The 12,434-nt window shown below is 39.6% G+C and overlaps 1 protein-coding gene across 15 annotated transcripts in view; it reads left to right on the top strand.

The window, feature by feature from the left end:
* The window catches only part of CDC14B (cell division cycle 14B), a 114,388-nt gene that overhangs the window by 41,981 nt on the left and 59,973 nt on the right, over positions 1-12,434 (top strand). For 12 of the 15 annotated variants that reach the window (XR_006210773.1, XR_006210772.1, XM_042965043.1 and 9 more), the window contains exons 2-3: positions 10,185-10,275; positions 10,817-10,892. Coding sequence is in view for 13 of the 15 variants with exons in the window: in XM_042965043.1 (XP_042820977.1) it covers positions 10,185-10,275; positions 10,817-10,892 (167 nt within the window). In the remaining 2 variants the exon portion in view is untranslated. Of the gene's footprint in view, positions 1-8,230; positions 8,813-10,184; positions 10,276-10,816; positions 10,893-12,434 lie in introns of those variants that run through there. The other 3 variants (XM_042965038.1, XM_015540608.2, XM_007089012.3) reach the window with 3 other exon arrangements.

Genomic DNA, 12,434 nt, shown 5'->3' with positions numbered 1-12,434 from the left:
GAGTATTAATTGGGGTGATTTCAATATTGTTTCTCAGTCAATGGGGAAGCCTGAAGAGGGGGAGACGGGAATAGCTGGTTAGTGGAGTAGTCAGAATACACACATTTATCGATTAAGTTCACCATCTTATATATGGACGTGGTTTGTGGCAACCCCAAACAATTACAGTAGTTAACAAAGAGCACAGATCACCATAACAAATATAATAATAATGAAATTTTTGAAATAATTGTGAGAATTACCAAAATGTGACACACAGACACAAAGTGAGCAAATGCTGTTGGAAAAAATAGTGCCAATAGATTGCTTGGTGCAGTGTCGCCACAAACCTTCAGTTTGTAAAAATCCTATCTGTGAAGTGCAATAAAAGCAAAATGTCTAAGATGAGGCACCGTTTTCCTATCTTTTCATTTAAATTTTCCTTATAGGGCTTTGTTTTAGTAGCCTTTATTAAGCAGTATGTATTTTTAAAGTCAATTTGAAATTCTTGTAGATGAATTTAAGTATTTTGCATTTTATTATTGTTAATATGTTTGGACTTATCCCTACCATCTCATTCTGTTTTATATTTGCCATGTTTTTCCTAGCTGTTTGGTGCCTTGATCACATTTTCTTTTTCTTTTTTTTTAACATTTATTTTTGAGAGAGAGAGAGCATGAGCAGGGGAGGGGCAGAGACAGAGGAGACACAGAATGTGAAGCAGGCTCCAGGCTCTGAGCTGTCAGCACAGAACCTGATGTGGGGCTCGAACTCACGGACTGTGAGATCATGACCTGAGCTGAAGTCTGACACCAACTGAGCCACCCAGGTGCCCCATTTCTTTCTCTTTTTTAAAGTTTACTTATTTTTGAGAGCGAGAGGGTGTGAGCATGGATGAGTGGGGGAGGGGCAAAGAGAGAGGGAGAGGGAGAGGGAGAGAGAGAGAGAGAGAGAGAGGGGAAGGATCCCAAGCAGGATCCAAGCTGTCAGTGCAGAACCTGATGTGGGGCTTGATCTCACGAACCAAACTGTGAGATCATGCCCTGAGCCAAAATCAAGAGTCAGACACTTAACTGACTGAGCCTCCCTGGCACCCCGTGACATTTTCTTAGTTTCTCTTGCTCTAAAGATCTGAAAGGTGTGAAAACCATTGCAGTTCTTATAGTGGCTTCCTTTTAAAAAAAAAAAAAAAATGATTAAATATTTCAGGAATATAGATGAGTATGGAGACTAATGTAACATTGGGTGAAGATTTTTGGGTCTCTTTAGATAAGATTACTCTTTTTTTCCCCACCTTAGTTTTAGAGCAACTGATAGAGGAACACAGGAGTTAAACAGGTAAAGATTAAAATGTAGGCATTATTACTGATAAAATTAAGGGACTTGGTTTATATCTGTGTGCATTTAGATCTGCAGGCCACTGGAATTACTTATAGAAGCAGTCACTGGCACATCGGTCAACCAGCCACAAGGATAAATTCCAGATGGTGCATCTGCAACTGATGGAGCCTCTATTCCATATTCTTGGATGACTGCATAGAATAGAGCCTCCTCCCCCCCCCCCCCCCCCCCCCACCTGTGATACATGTAGCACCAACAAGCAATACACCTCTGTTGTAGTGAACTAAATCACTACGATTTCAGGGTTAGTTGTTGCCATAGTTTATTCTGACGAGTAAACTCAGTTCATCACAAGGCATAGCACAGACTAAAACCATACTCATCTTATAGGTCCTTTTTAAAAAGAGGAGCAAGAACAATTAGGTTTCTTCTTTTGTGAATTTCTTACTCCCATCTTCTGCCCATTTATTTATTGGGATGTTAGCTTTTTTCTTTGTGATTTATAGTTGTTTATAAGTTCTGATACTAATCCTCTTTTGCTTGTATGCTTTGTAACTATCTTCTAGTGTGTGAATTATCTTCTAAAATTTTGTTTATGGAGTCTCATATTGAACAGAAGCATTAAATCTTCATGTGACCAAATTTCTCAATCTTTTGCTTCATAGTTAGTACCTTTTATGTTTTGTTTAAAAAAAAACCCATCCCTTCACTGTTATGAGTTATTTTTCTATATTCTAAAACTTTTAAAGCTTTCTTCTTATATCTAGACTTTTTTTTTTTTTTTTAACATTTATTTATTACTGAGAGACAGAGAGTGACAGAGCATGAACATGGGAGGGGCAGAGAGAGGGGGAGACACAGAATCTGAAGCAGGCTCCAGGCTCTGAGCTGTCAGCACAGAGCCCGACGCGGAGCTTGAACTCATGAACCGCGAGATCATGACCTGAGCCAAAGTCAGTCACCCAACCAACTGAGCCACCGAGGCACCCTAGACTTTTTTTTTTTTAAGTGTTTATTTATTTTGAGAGAGAGAGTTCCAACCAGGCTCTGAGCTTTCAGTGCAGAGCCCGATGTGGGGCTCCAGCTTACAAACTGTGAGATCATGACCTGAGCCAAAATCAGGAGTCAGACACTTAGGGACTGAGCTACCCAGGTGCCATTCATATCTAGACTTTCAATCCACCTGGGATTTTTTTCTTCTTTGGGGAGTGGTGGCTGATGGTGTAAGATAAGGATCCAACTTCCTCCTACCACCCCTGACAAAGTGGACAACCAATTATCCCTATACTTTGTACTGAGTAATTTTCCTACTGATCTGTAATGCCACCTCTGCCATATGGGAGGTTTCCATGTAAATGTGGTTTCTCTCGGGGCGCCTGGGTGGCCAAGTCGGTTAAATGTCCGACTTCTCGCAGTTTGTGAGTTCAAGCCCTGCGTCAGGCTCTGTGATGGCAGCTCAGAGCCTGGAGCCTCCTTCAGATTCTGTGCCTCTCCATCTGTCAGCCCCTCCCCTGCTCAAGCTCTGTGTCTCTCTGTCTCTCAATAATAAATAAATGTTAAATTTTTTTTTTAAATGTGGTTTCTCTGTGGGCTCTCATCTTTACCTTTTGTCTATTATATCTGTGCCAATACTACAGGACCTAAATTATTTTAAATTTTACTATTTAGTAGGGCAAGGGCCCCCTTCCTGTTCAGTTCTTCGTGGTTCCTGCTGTCTTCTAGATTAATTTTAGAATCAGCTTGTCAGGCTGTATTGAGATTTTAGTAAGAATTGCCTTTAGTTTGAGGGTAATCACCATCTTTGTGATAGTGAGTCTTCCCAGTTATAAACCTGCTTTATCTTGCCATATACTCATCAAGGATATGCACATGCTATTATATTTCATAGTTGGTTATTACAAGTATATAGAAAAACTCTTGGTTTTTGTGTGTTAATCATCTGTATCCAGGAACTTTGCAAAAGTTTTATTAATAGGTTGTTTACAGATTTCTCTTGTATTTTTTAGGTAGATAATTATTGTCTGTAAATAAGGACAACTGGTTCCTTTCCAATTCTTCTCTCTCATGTCTTTTTCTTATCTTGGCATCAGCCAGAACTTCCGGTTATTGTAATGATAGGAATTTTTGTCTTTTTTTTTTTAATATTTATTTTTGAGGTGGGGGGGTTTGGGGGAGGGGAGAGAGAGAGCGAGACATAGAATCTGAAGCAGGCTCCAGGCTCTGAGCTGTCAGCACAGAGTCTGACATGGGGCTCGAACCCAACAAATGGTGAGATCATGACCTGAGCCAAAGTTGGATGCTTAACAGACTGAGCCACCCAGGCACCCCTTGTCTTGTTTTTTATTTGAGGGAGATGCTCACAAAATAAAGCATGAAGTATGATACTTGCTAGAGGTATTTGGAGAATACTCTTTATCAGGTTAGAGAAGTTCTCCTTTAGGCTCATTATACAAAGACTTAATTGGAACTGACTTGATTTTAATGATTCCTTTTTCTGTATTTAATGAGATAATCATGTGACTTTTTTCTGTAATCTGTTTCATGATGATGGATTTTTTTTTTTTTTAATGATGAGCCACTGGGAAGATTCTTTCATATACTATTGACCATTTGTATAGCTTTTTTGAATTGGCTGTTTCATTTTCTATTGGGTTCTTACATTGCTTTGTAGGTACTTTTTTTCTGTCATGACGATTACCCCTTTATTATATGATTAACCCTTTATTATATATTTTCCTCTAAGTTTGTTTTTTACTTCTATGACTTGAGTTTTGTGTCATGCTTAAAAATTCCCCATTTATTTTTTTAAATTTTTTTTTTTTAACGTTTTTATTTTTGAGACAGAGAGAGACAAAGCATGAACGAGGGAGGTCAGAGAGAGGGAGACACAGAATCCGAAACAGGCTCCAGGCTCCGAGCTGTCAGCACAGAGCCCGACGCGGGGCTCGAACTCACGGACCGCGAGATCATGACCTGAGCCAGAGTCGGCGGCTTAACCGACTGAGCCACCCAGGCGCCCCTAAAAATTCCCCATTTAAATTGTAGAACTATTCATTATAATTTTTATAGTTACCTGACAGCTTTAAAAAATTATTTAATCTGGTATTTGTTCTATATGATAGGTGAGATGGAAATCTCAGTTTCTTTTCATACATGGAGATAACTGCTCCTTATTGAGTAAGGCCTTCTTTGTTACTGGTTTGAAATACATTTTCATTACATACTAAGTTTTCATATATGCCCAGGTCCATATTTGTATATTGCTATGGTAACATCATATTGTTTTAATTATTCTTGCTTTACATCAGCTGAAGTCTCTGAGGCAAGGATTTAAAAAAGCCTCAGGCTTCAATCTAATAGCCTGTCCTAATTCTACTTTATAACAGGCTTTGTGACCTTGCTTTTAGGTTAGTCACTTAGCCTCTTTAGGGTTAGATTTCCTTTCCTGCAAACTACCAATAGTAGTAGTAATATCTACCTCATAGGTTATGAGCTTTAATACAGTACCTAGCACTGAACAGTCGATAATTGCTCACTGTCATTGTTTTCTTTTTTAAAATCAGTACTTTTGCGAACATTTCTTCCTCTGCTCCCCTTGGTCACTCCTTCCCTTCAAAACTGAGTGACTAATACAGCTGAGAGGCTGATGTCTGTTGGCCCTCTCTCTAAGGGACAGTCACTATTCAGGTAGAGCCTGGTTTTTTACCTGTTCTCTTTTGTTCCATAGGGATGTGAATCTTCCTTTCTGCTTGTCTTGCGGTGAGCTCTCTTATCCTATAGGGAAGCTGTTCACTTCTCTAGCTACTCTGCCAGGTTCTGTGAAGTCAGTCAAATTCCAGGGGGAAAGAGAAATAGTGGGAAGTTGATTGTGTCTGTAGGTCCAAGTAGAGTTCTTTCTGTTAAAAAGTGTATGCTGTATTATCATTGCCACCTGACTCCTACATGTATTTCTCACTTGGTTTAGAAACATTACCCCTCTGTTTGATTAATTATCCCCAAATTTCTACATTTGTTATGTAGGAAAATACTTTTTACTTATTTAATGTATTTATTAAAGGAAGAAGTAGCAAACTGGAGACCCAAAAGCCAAATCAAAACAGACAACTCAAAACAAATCAAAACAGACAACTTGGGCATGAGGATGTTGAACGTTTTTGTTAACATTTTTAAATGGTGAGATTTCATTTCCTTTTACTGTGCCCTTTTCAAAGAAGCAAGAGAGGCAACATTATGTGACAGGCATATATAGGCAAGAATGTTTATTACTTTAAATCTTCAGTGTTCTGTTTTTGACAACAGAAACATTAAGTGGAAGATACATGGGTTTACAGGATTATACATTGAATCATGAACTTTGTAAAAGATTCCGGCTTCTAGCTCAAGGCTTCTGATAAATAGCTCTCATCCCCACACTCATCTCCACAGCAGTTTATTGCAATATTAGTCTAACAATAGAATATTGAGAATACATTATGGAAAGGTAATTGGACATCAAAAATCAGTGATTTTTTAAAAATAATATTTGTTTTTATTTAAGTAATTTCTACACCCAATGTGGGGCTCTAACAACCCCGAGATCAAGAGTTGCATGCTCTTCCAGCTGAGCCAGCTGTATACCCCAGTGATTCCCCCCCGCCCCTTGTAATGTGTAAAAACCTCTTCCCTCTTCCTTCTAGGTATTCCCAGTTTTGTTTGGGTTTGTTAAAAGAAATTGGATTGCAAGATATATAGGTAGAAATCAAATAAGTTACCAGTTCTCTCTTTTATTTTATTTTTTAATTTTTTTGATGTTTATTTTTGAGAGAGAGAGAGAGAGACAGAGTGCAAGCAGGGTAGGGGCAGAAGAGAGGGAGACACAGAATCTGAAGCAGGCTCCAGGCTCCAAGCTCTAAGCTCTCAGCACACAGCCCAACGAATCACTTGAGCCAAAGTCAGAGGCTTAACCTTAACCGTTTGAGCCACCCAGGTGCCCCCTACCAGTTCTTTTTTTTTTTTAATGTGCACGAAGGACTTTTCCAGGTTGCCTTATACTATGCTTACAGTATGCTTCATGTCTTGACGAAGAGTCAGCTTTGGAGAAACACTGTTAGCCTGCAAGTTCACTTTTCAAAACCTTCTTCATTTTGAATAGGTAAATGTATGGTACAAAATTTGAAAGTTATGAAAAGGCACAAATCTCACTTATCTTTCTGTATTTCCGGACACTCAGTTTCCTCTTGTAAAACGCATTCACTACTACCAGTTTTTTGTATATCCTTCCAGAGATTAGCTATGCAATGTGCCATATACAGTCATAAAAATGTGTACATATACTTTACACACATTCAAATAAATGGTATAAATGGTAATATTTAGCAGCCTGTCTTGGCAGTCTTGCCAGCTTTCAGTCTTGGAAATTTCTGCCAAATTGCCCTTTCTTGCCCTTCAAGGAGGTTATCCCAGTTTATATTCCTACTCACAGGCAACCTGAGAGGGTGGATGTTTCTCCAGAGCCTCACAAACAATGCTTTATCAGACTCCTGATTTTTGCCAAGGAAAAATAGTACCTTGTGGTTTCAGTTTGCATTTTTTGTATTTTGAAGTTCAATATCAGATTGAGATGAATTTAAAAATATTTTCCAGCTTATGTCTTGACTTTATGTGTTTATTTTCCATGAAGACTTTTTTATTTTACTATTATTATCATTTTAATATTTATTTTTTGGGGGGAGAGTGCAAGCAGGGGAGGGGCAGAGAGAGAGAGAGGGATAGAGGATCTGAAGCAGGCTCTGCACTGACAGGCTGACAGCAGCTAGCCCAAACTCACAAACCTCTAGATTATGACCTGAGCCGAAGTCAGACACTCAACAGACTGAGCCACCCAGGTGTCCTATGAACACCATTTTAAAAATGTGTATCGGGGCGCCTGGGTGGCTCAGTCCGTTAAGCGTCTGACTTCAGCTCAGGTCACGATCTCCTGGTCCATGAGTTCGAGCCCCGCGTTGGGCTCTGGGCTGATGGCTCAGAGCCTGGAGCCTGCTTCCGATTCTGTGTCTCCCTCTCTCTCTGCCCCTCCCCCGTTCATGCTCTCTCTCTGTCTCAAAAATAAAAAAATAAACGTTAAAAAAAAATAAAAATGTGTATCAATTTAATACATTCTCTTATGGCTTTTAGTTTTTGTTTCATTTAAAAAGGCCCAATTGGAGAGTACAGAAATAATTCATTATTTTGTTTCTACATTTAAAGTCTTTGATCCTTTTGGAAATTTTAGGATAAGGTTAGGAGGTATGCAGGCTTACTTTTGATGCAAAGATGTATATATTGTGATATAATGTATATATTGTATTAGGACTATAAGTGACTTGGGGGAAAGAGTAGAGTAGTTCCTGTATTGCCTTTCTCTTTACGGGAGTCATTGCAAATTTTTTCACAGATAAAATAATACTTGCCTGTAGGAAACTTGGGAAAATAACAGGAGAAAATGAAAATCATCAAAATCACCCATGGTCCTAGTGTGTATGTGCATATACATATGCACATACTCATACTGTATCGTAAATTTTTTATCACTTGAGACTAACACAGGAACATAGATTTAGAAAATACTTTAAATGGATGCTTAAGTATTGTGCCTGAATTTTTGTTTTTCAACCATCCTAATGCTTTTTGGAGGAGAAATCTAGGACCTTTAAAGGAACACATGGCCTCAGTTTTAGGCTTACCTTTAAATCCTGAGCAGTTTTGGAGAGCCCAAATAGATGAGACGTCAGCATTCCTGCGAGCCTGGCACCCAGCGGGTCCCGACCCGAAGTGGCCAAGGAGCTGAGTGGACTAAGAAGTCGAACGCCTCCACCCGCCCCCGCCTGGCCGCCGCCAGGCCTTGGACCCCGCCTCCCGGCTTGGCCCTGTCCGGTAACAGTGCCCCCTAGCGGCAGCGGCGAGGAGGGCTGAGTGCGCGGCTGTGGCGGCTGTGGGAATACCCCGCATAGCTGGGCAGGTCAGCCAACGAGTCCTTCTCTTCTGACAAGTCCTTTTAATGGCTTTTGGAGCCGCTTGCTTTTATGAGGCCTGTGTCCGCTTCTGCGGTGTTTTGCTGCACCCCACAACTTCAAGTGCATTAGTGTGGCCCAGCCAGGCCTGGCGCTGCGGAAGACCGCCAGGCGGCCCCAAGGCGGGCCGAGGCTCAGCCCCGGCGGCTGGGGCTCGTTTCCGCACCCCACTCTTTCGCCACTCTGTTTGGGGCCTTTTGAGAAGTTTTGAACTTCCGGGGTTGGCTCGCCCGCGTTTGTGGTGTGGTGGGTGGCCGAGGAGCGTTGCTGTGCCCTGCGCTTGGGCGCGGCCCTTTAAACTTTCTGTTTTTTCAAACTTCGGGGGTGTGGTTGCTGCGCCTCCTCTCTCCCGGGCTGGTTGTTCTCTGGCCACCCGGTCCTTCCCTCCGCCCCGCCTTCCAGATGCTTTGGAGTCATGAGCCGGGAGGGCGCAGGGACCCCTCTGGTGGCCGAGGTGATCAAAGGTGAGTGCGGGGCTTGTCTGTCGCCGGCGCCGAGACACCCGGTACTCAGCATCAGGCGGTGCCGCGGGGCGGGGGGTCTAGGGGAGGTGAGGAGGCGCCAATTGCCGGCAAAGGGCTGCCCTTCCACTTCGGGCCGGGCTGTTGCTGTCTCACGGGCGTGGGTGGCCTCCCCGGACTCCTTGTCCCCAGGCACGGTCTTGCTTTGGGGCGAATCCACACGGACACGTGCAGTTGGGAACCCGGTGTCCTTACACCCCTGGCTGGTAGAGTAGTTGCGTCTCCTCACCCAAGGGAGCAAAATCCCAGGTCATTCTGTGCACGGGGATCAAGGTTCATTTGTGGTTGGAAAGGAATAAACTCCGGCATCCGTTTGAGTGTTTGTGGTTGCAAGACATTTCAGTTGAGTTTGCAAGGAAGTAAATACAGCGATTGTGTGAGTTGAATTGTAGACAGAAATTGTTTAGATTCCCATTTGGGGAAAGGATGCCAGCTGGCGTTCTTTATATTTTACTATTTTGAAGGCTGTGCTTGATTTTGCCACAATCTGAGTGCGAGTATTCTCCTAGCACTACTTATTACTACTAAGAGGTGTTGCAGGTGACTGCTTCACTGATGGTTTTTAGGCAACTTTTTTGGGGGGTGAGGAATGGAGAAAGGGTGGAGCCTCTGAGCATTACTACTCCTTACCATTCTTGCTAAACTTCACAGCAGCCTAACTGCATTTATGCAACACAAGTTCATCTCACACTCCTCTTGGAGAAACCTCTCATTGCTTCTGTTGTAATGGTAATTTGTCTAATTGTAAAAATCACTATGACAGTAGTGATTCCGAATCAAAAAAGAAGCGATCCCTAAGAACAGTTGGATAAACATGGTTTGTTTTGTTGTGTTCTATAGCCATAAACATTAATTTAGCAGCATTTTTTGATGGCGTTCTTTAGTTTCTGTTTTAAAAAGTGCAGTTTCCTATTGAAATAACTTTTTAGGATGACTTGAAAACCTAGTGAAACAAAGCACAAGTAATCTAGGTTGATGCCTAATTATCAAATGCATGCCTCCAGTTGCTGAAATTTCTTAGCCCATGGGTACTAAAGTTTTGTAGTGAGAGGTTCCTCTAAAAATCTAGCCATGTTGCTATGTGAAAAATTACTTACTGCTATTGAAATTTATGGTTAAAAGCAATTTCTCCTTTAAAAATGTGGCTTATTTATTATCACCTGCCAGAATAGCAAAACATTTTGAAATTGCCCATTACCCTTACCATGCATGGGAAAAATAAAAATTTGACTTCATCTGAAAAGAGTTGCATCATGATACGTGAAACGTTTTTTAATAACCTGAAGGAAGGAACATTGCAATTTTTCCATTTCAGATCGCCTTTGTTTTGCCATTCTCTACAGCAGACCAAAGAGTTCATCAAATGTACATTATTTCAGCATAGATAATGAACTTGAATATGAGAAGTAAGTATTGGTTTTTAAAAGATTGTTAGTAACATTTTTTTTTATTTTGAAGAATCTAAAGGTATGTTTATAAGTAGAATAGCCTTGGAAAATTACTAATCTGTTGATAATTGGAGAATGCTTTTTTTTAAAACTCTTGGTAATAAAATAGATCTTTAGGAAAAAATCAAAATGAAAGAACCTTCCTAAATTTAATAATTTACATTTGAAATTCTAATAGTTTAAGGTATATTGAGATTAAGCTAATATGCTACTAAGTAAGATGCTGTGTTTTTGCCAGTAGAAACATGTGGAAAAACAGCTTTTTTATTCAACAGGTATTTTCAGATGTTATCGAGGCTAGATTTAACCATTGTCACACTTGCCATGTTTTTTTAATAAGCATTATTTACCAGAATACCACTAGTATTAAGTTGTATGATCAGTAAAAATTTGGTATACTCTTTCTTGTCTTAATTGGATCTTGTAGTTCCAAAAAGGCATTTATATTAGAGCATCTAGAATGTATATATCTATATGTTTTTGTTTTTCATTTTTAAAGCTTCTACGCAGATTTTGGACCACTCAATCTGGCAATGGTTTACAGATATTGTTGCAAGATAAATAAGAAATTAAAGGTAAAATCTTTTTTACTTAAGATTTGACTTAGGTAATCATTGTTAGCCTGATCATGGGGAGGGAAAAGTAAGGAAAACATACCTCTGTTTTTTATTAAAAAAAAAAAAAAAAAAAAGTCTTGTTTCTCACTGCAGTGGTGCTTAAGACATACATGTGGCTTATTGTTTTATATAGTCATAGTGTATATGTTTATTTTCCAGAGTTTTGACTGAATGGTTTAAGACTGACTGAGTCGTTTGGTTCTGGTTTGAATTGGTAATGATTAAATACTTGAAAAGCCAAAGTGGAAATTGGTTATTAAAGTGAAACCTCTTACTGTCTGTTCTAATGGAACTGAAACCCAGCAAGAGAAACTTAAACTTCCCTTGCTTTGGTCAAACAATGACCTTTCTGCCTTCACTTTGACAGAGAATGCTAGCAAACTAGTGAAGAAAATTGCATCATCTTACTTCCATTCTATCTTTAATGTCCCGTGATATTGTACTACTACTTGTGACTTTTCACCCTCACCCTTTGTACATACTATTAAGGAGCAGGGAAGGCAGGGGCAAACAGCATCTCTTTAAGGCTGTATATGAGAGTTGCAAAGAATATTAATATTAGTTTGAACTCAGACCCCATTCCTTTATTTAAAAAACTTTGACTTATGGTTACATATAATAAAAAGTGTCTGTGTACTGCTAGCAATTCCAAATTAGTCACTGTAAATTCTCACGTAGAAAGTGCTGCATTTAGGGGCCGTTACTTTTTTAAAAACAATGTTATCCAGGTGATTACTTACCATACTATTACACAGAAGAAATAAAAGTTATTTTCAACTAAAAATTAAATTGTATTAAAAATTTATGAGTGATTAAGGCAGATTTTTTTTCCCCTTGAGCCTCAAACCTAAAATTCCCCATCATAACTGTTGGAAATACCTGCCAGAGGAGTTACTAATCTGCAAAATGGCAATGTGCCTTTTCTTTTTGTATTATATAGTATGCCCTACAGATTTATGTAGAGATGGAAACTGTTTTTTTCTGGGCTTTATTTTTCTCTTGAATAGGAATATAAGCATTTATGGCCTTGTATATTTATGTCCACACCCTCCTCCTTTTTTCCACTTGCCAGTGGCAGGTCTTTTGTTCATACAGGGCTAGGAAGCTAAAAATAATTTCCTCTCCCCCTGCTTGAGTTTCTTTGCTCTAATTTTGAAAGACTTTTTTTCCCCCGTGTATTCCTCTATCTACAGCCTTTTATCCTTCAGTCAACCAAGAATATATTGGTATATTAGTCCTTTTTTTTTTTTTTTTTTTAAACTTTTTATCATTTACTAGAACCAACTTTCAGGGTATTGACCATCCAACCTGGTAGGAACATTACTGCCTACTCAATTAGTGATAAAAACATGTATAGAGTTTGAATTTCAGTGTCTCGTGCTTATGTTGCTCTATGGCTGGTTGGGTTTTGTTTTTGTTTTTAAAATCAACTTGGATCTCTTACTCTATGTAAACAAAATATGTACACATTCATCATTGACTCACAGAAGCCAAGAAATA

The sequence above is a fragment of the Panthera tigris genome, chromosome D4 (genome assembly GCF_018350195.1).
Source record: "Panthera tigris isolate Pti1 chromosome D4, P.tigris_Pti1_mat1.1, whole genome shotgun sequence".
In the NCBI taxonomy this organism is placed as follows: domain Eukaryota; kingdom Metazoa; phylum Chordata; class Mammalia; order Carnivora; family Felidae; genus Panthera; species Panthera tigris.
This window is presented reverse-complemented; position numbering and strand designations above follow the sequence as displayed.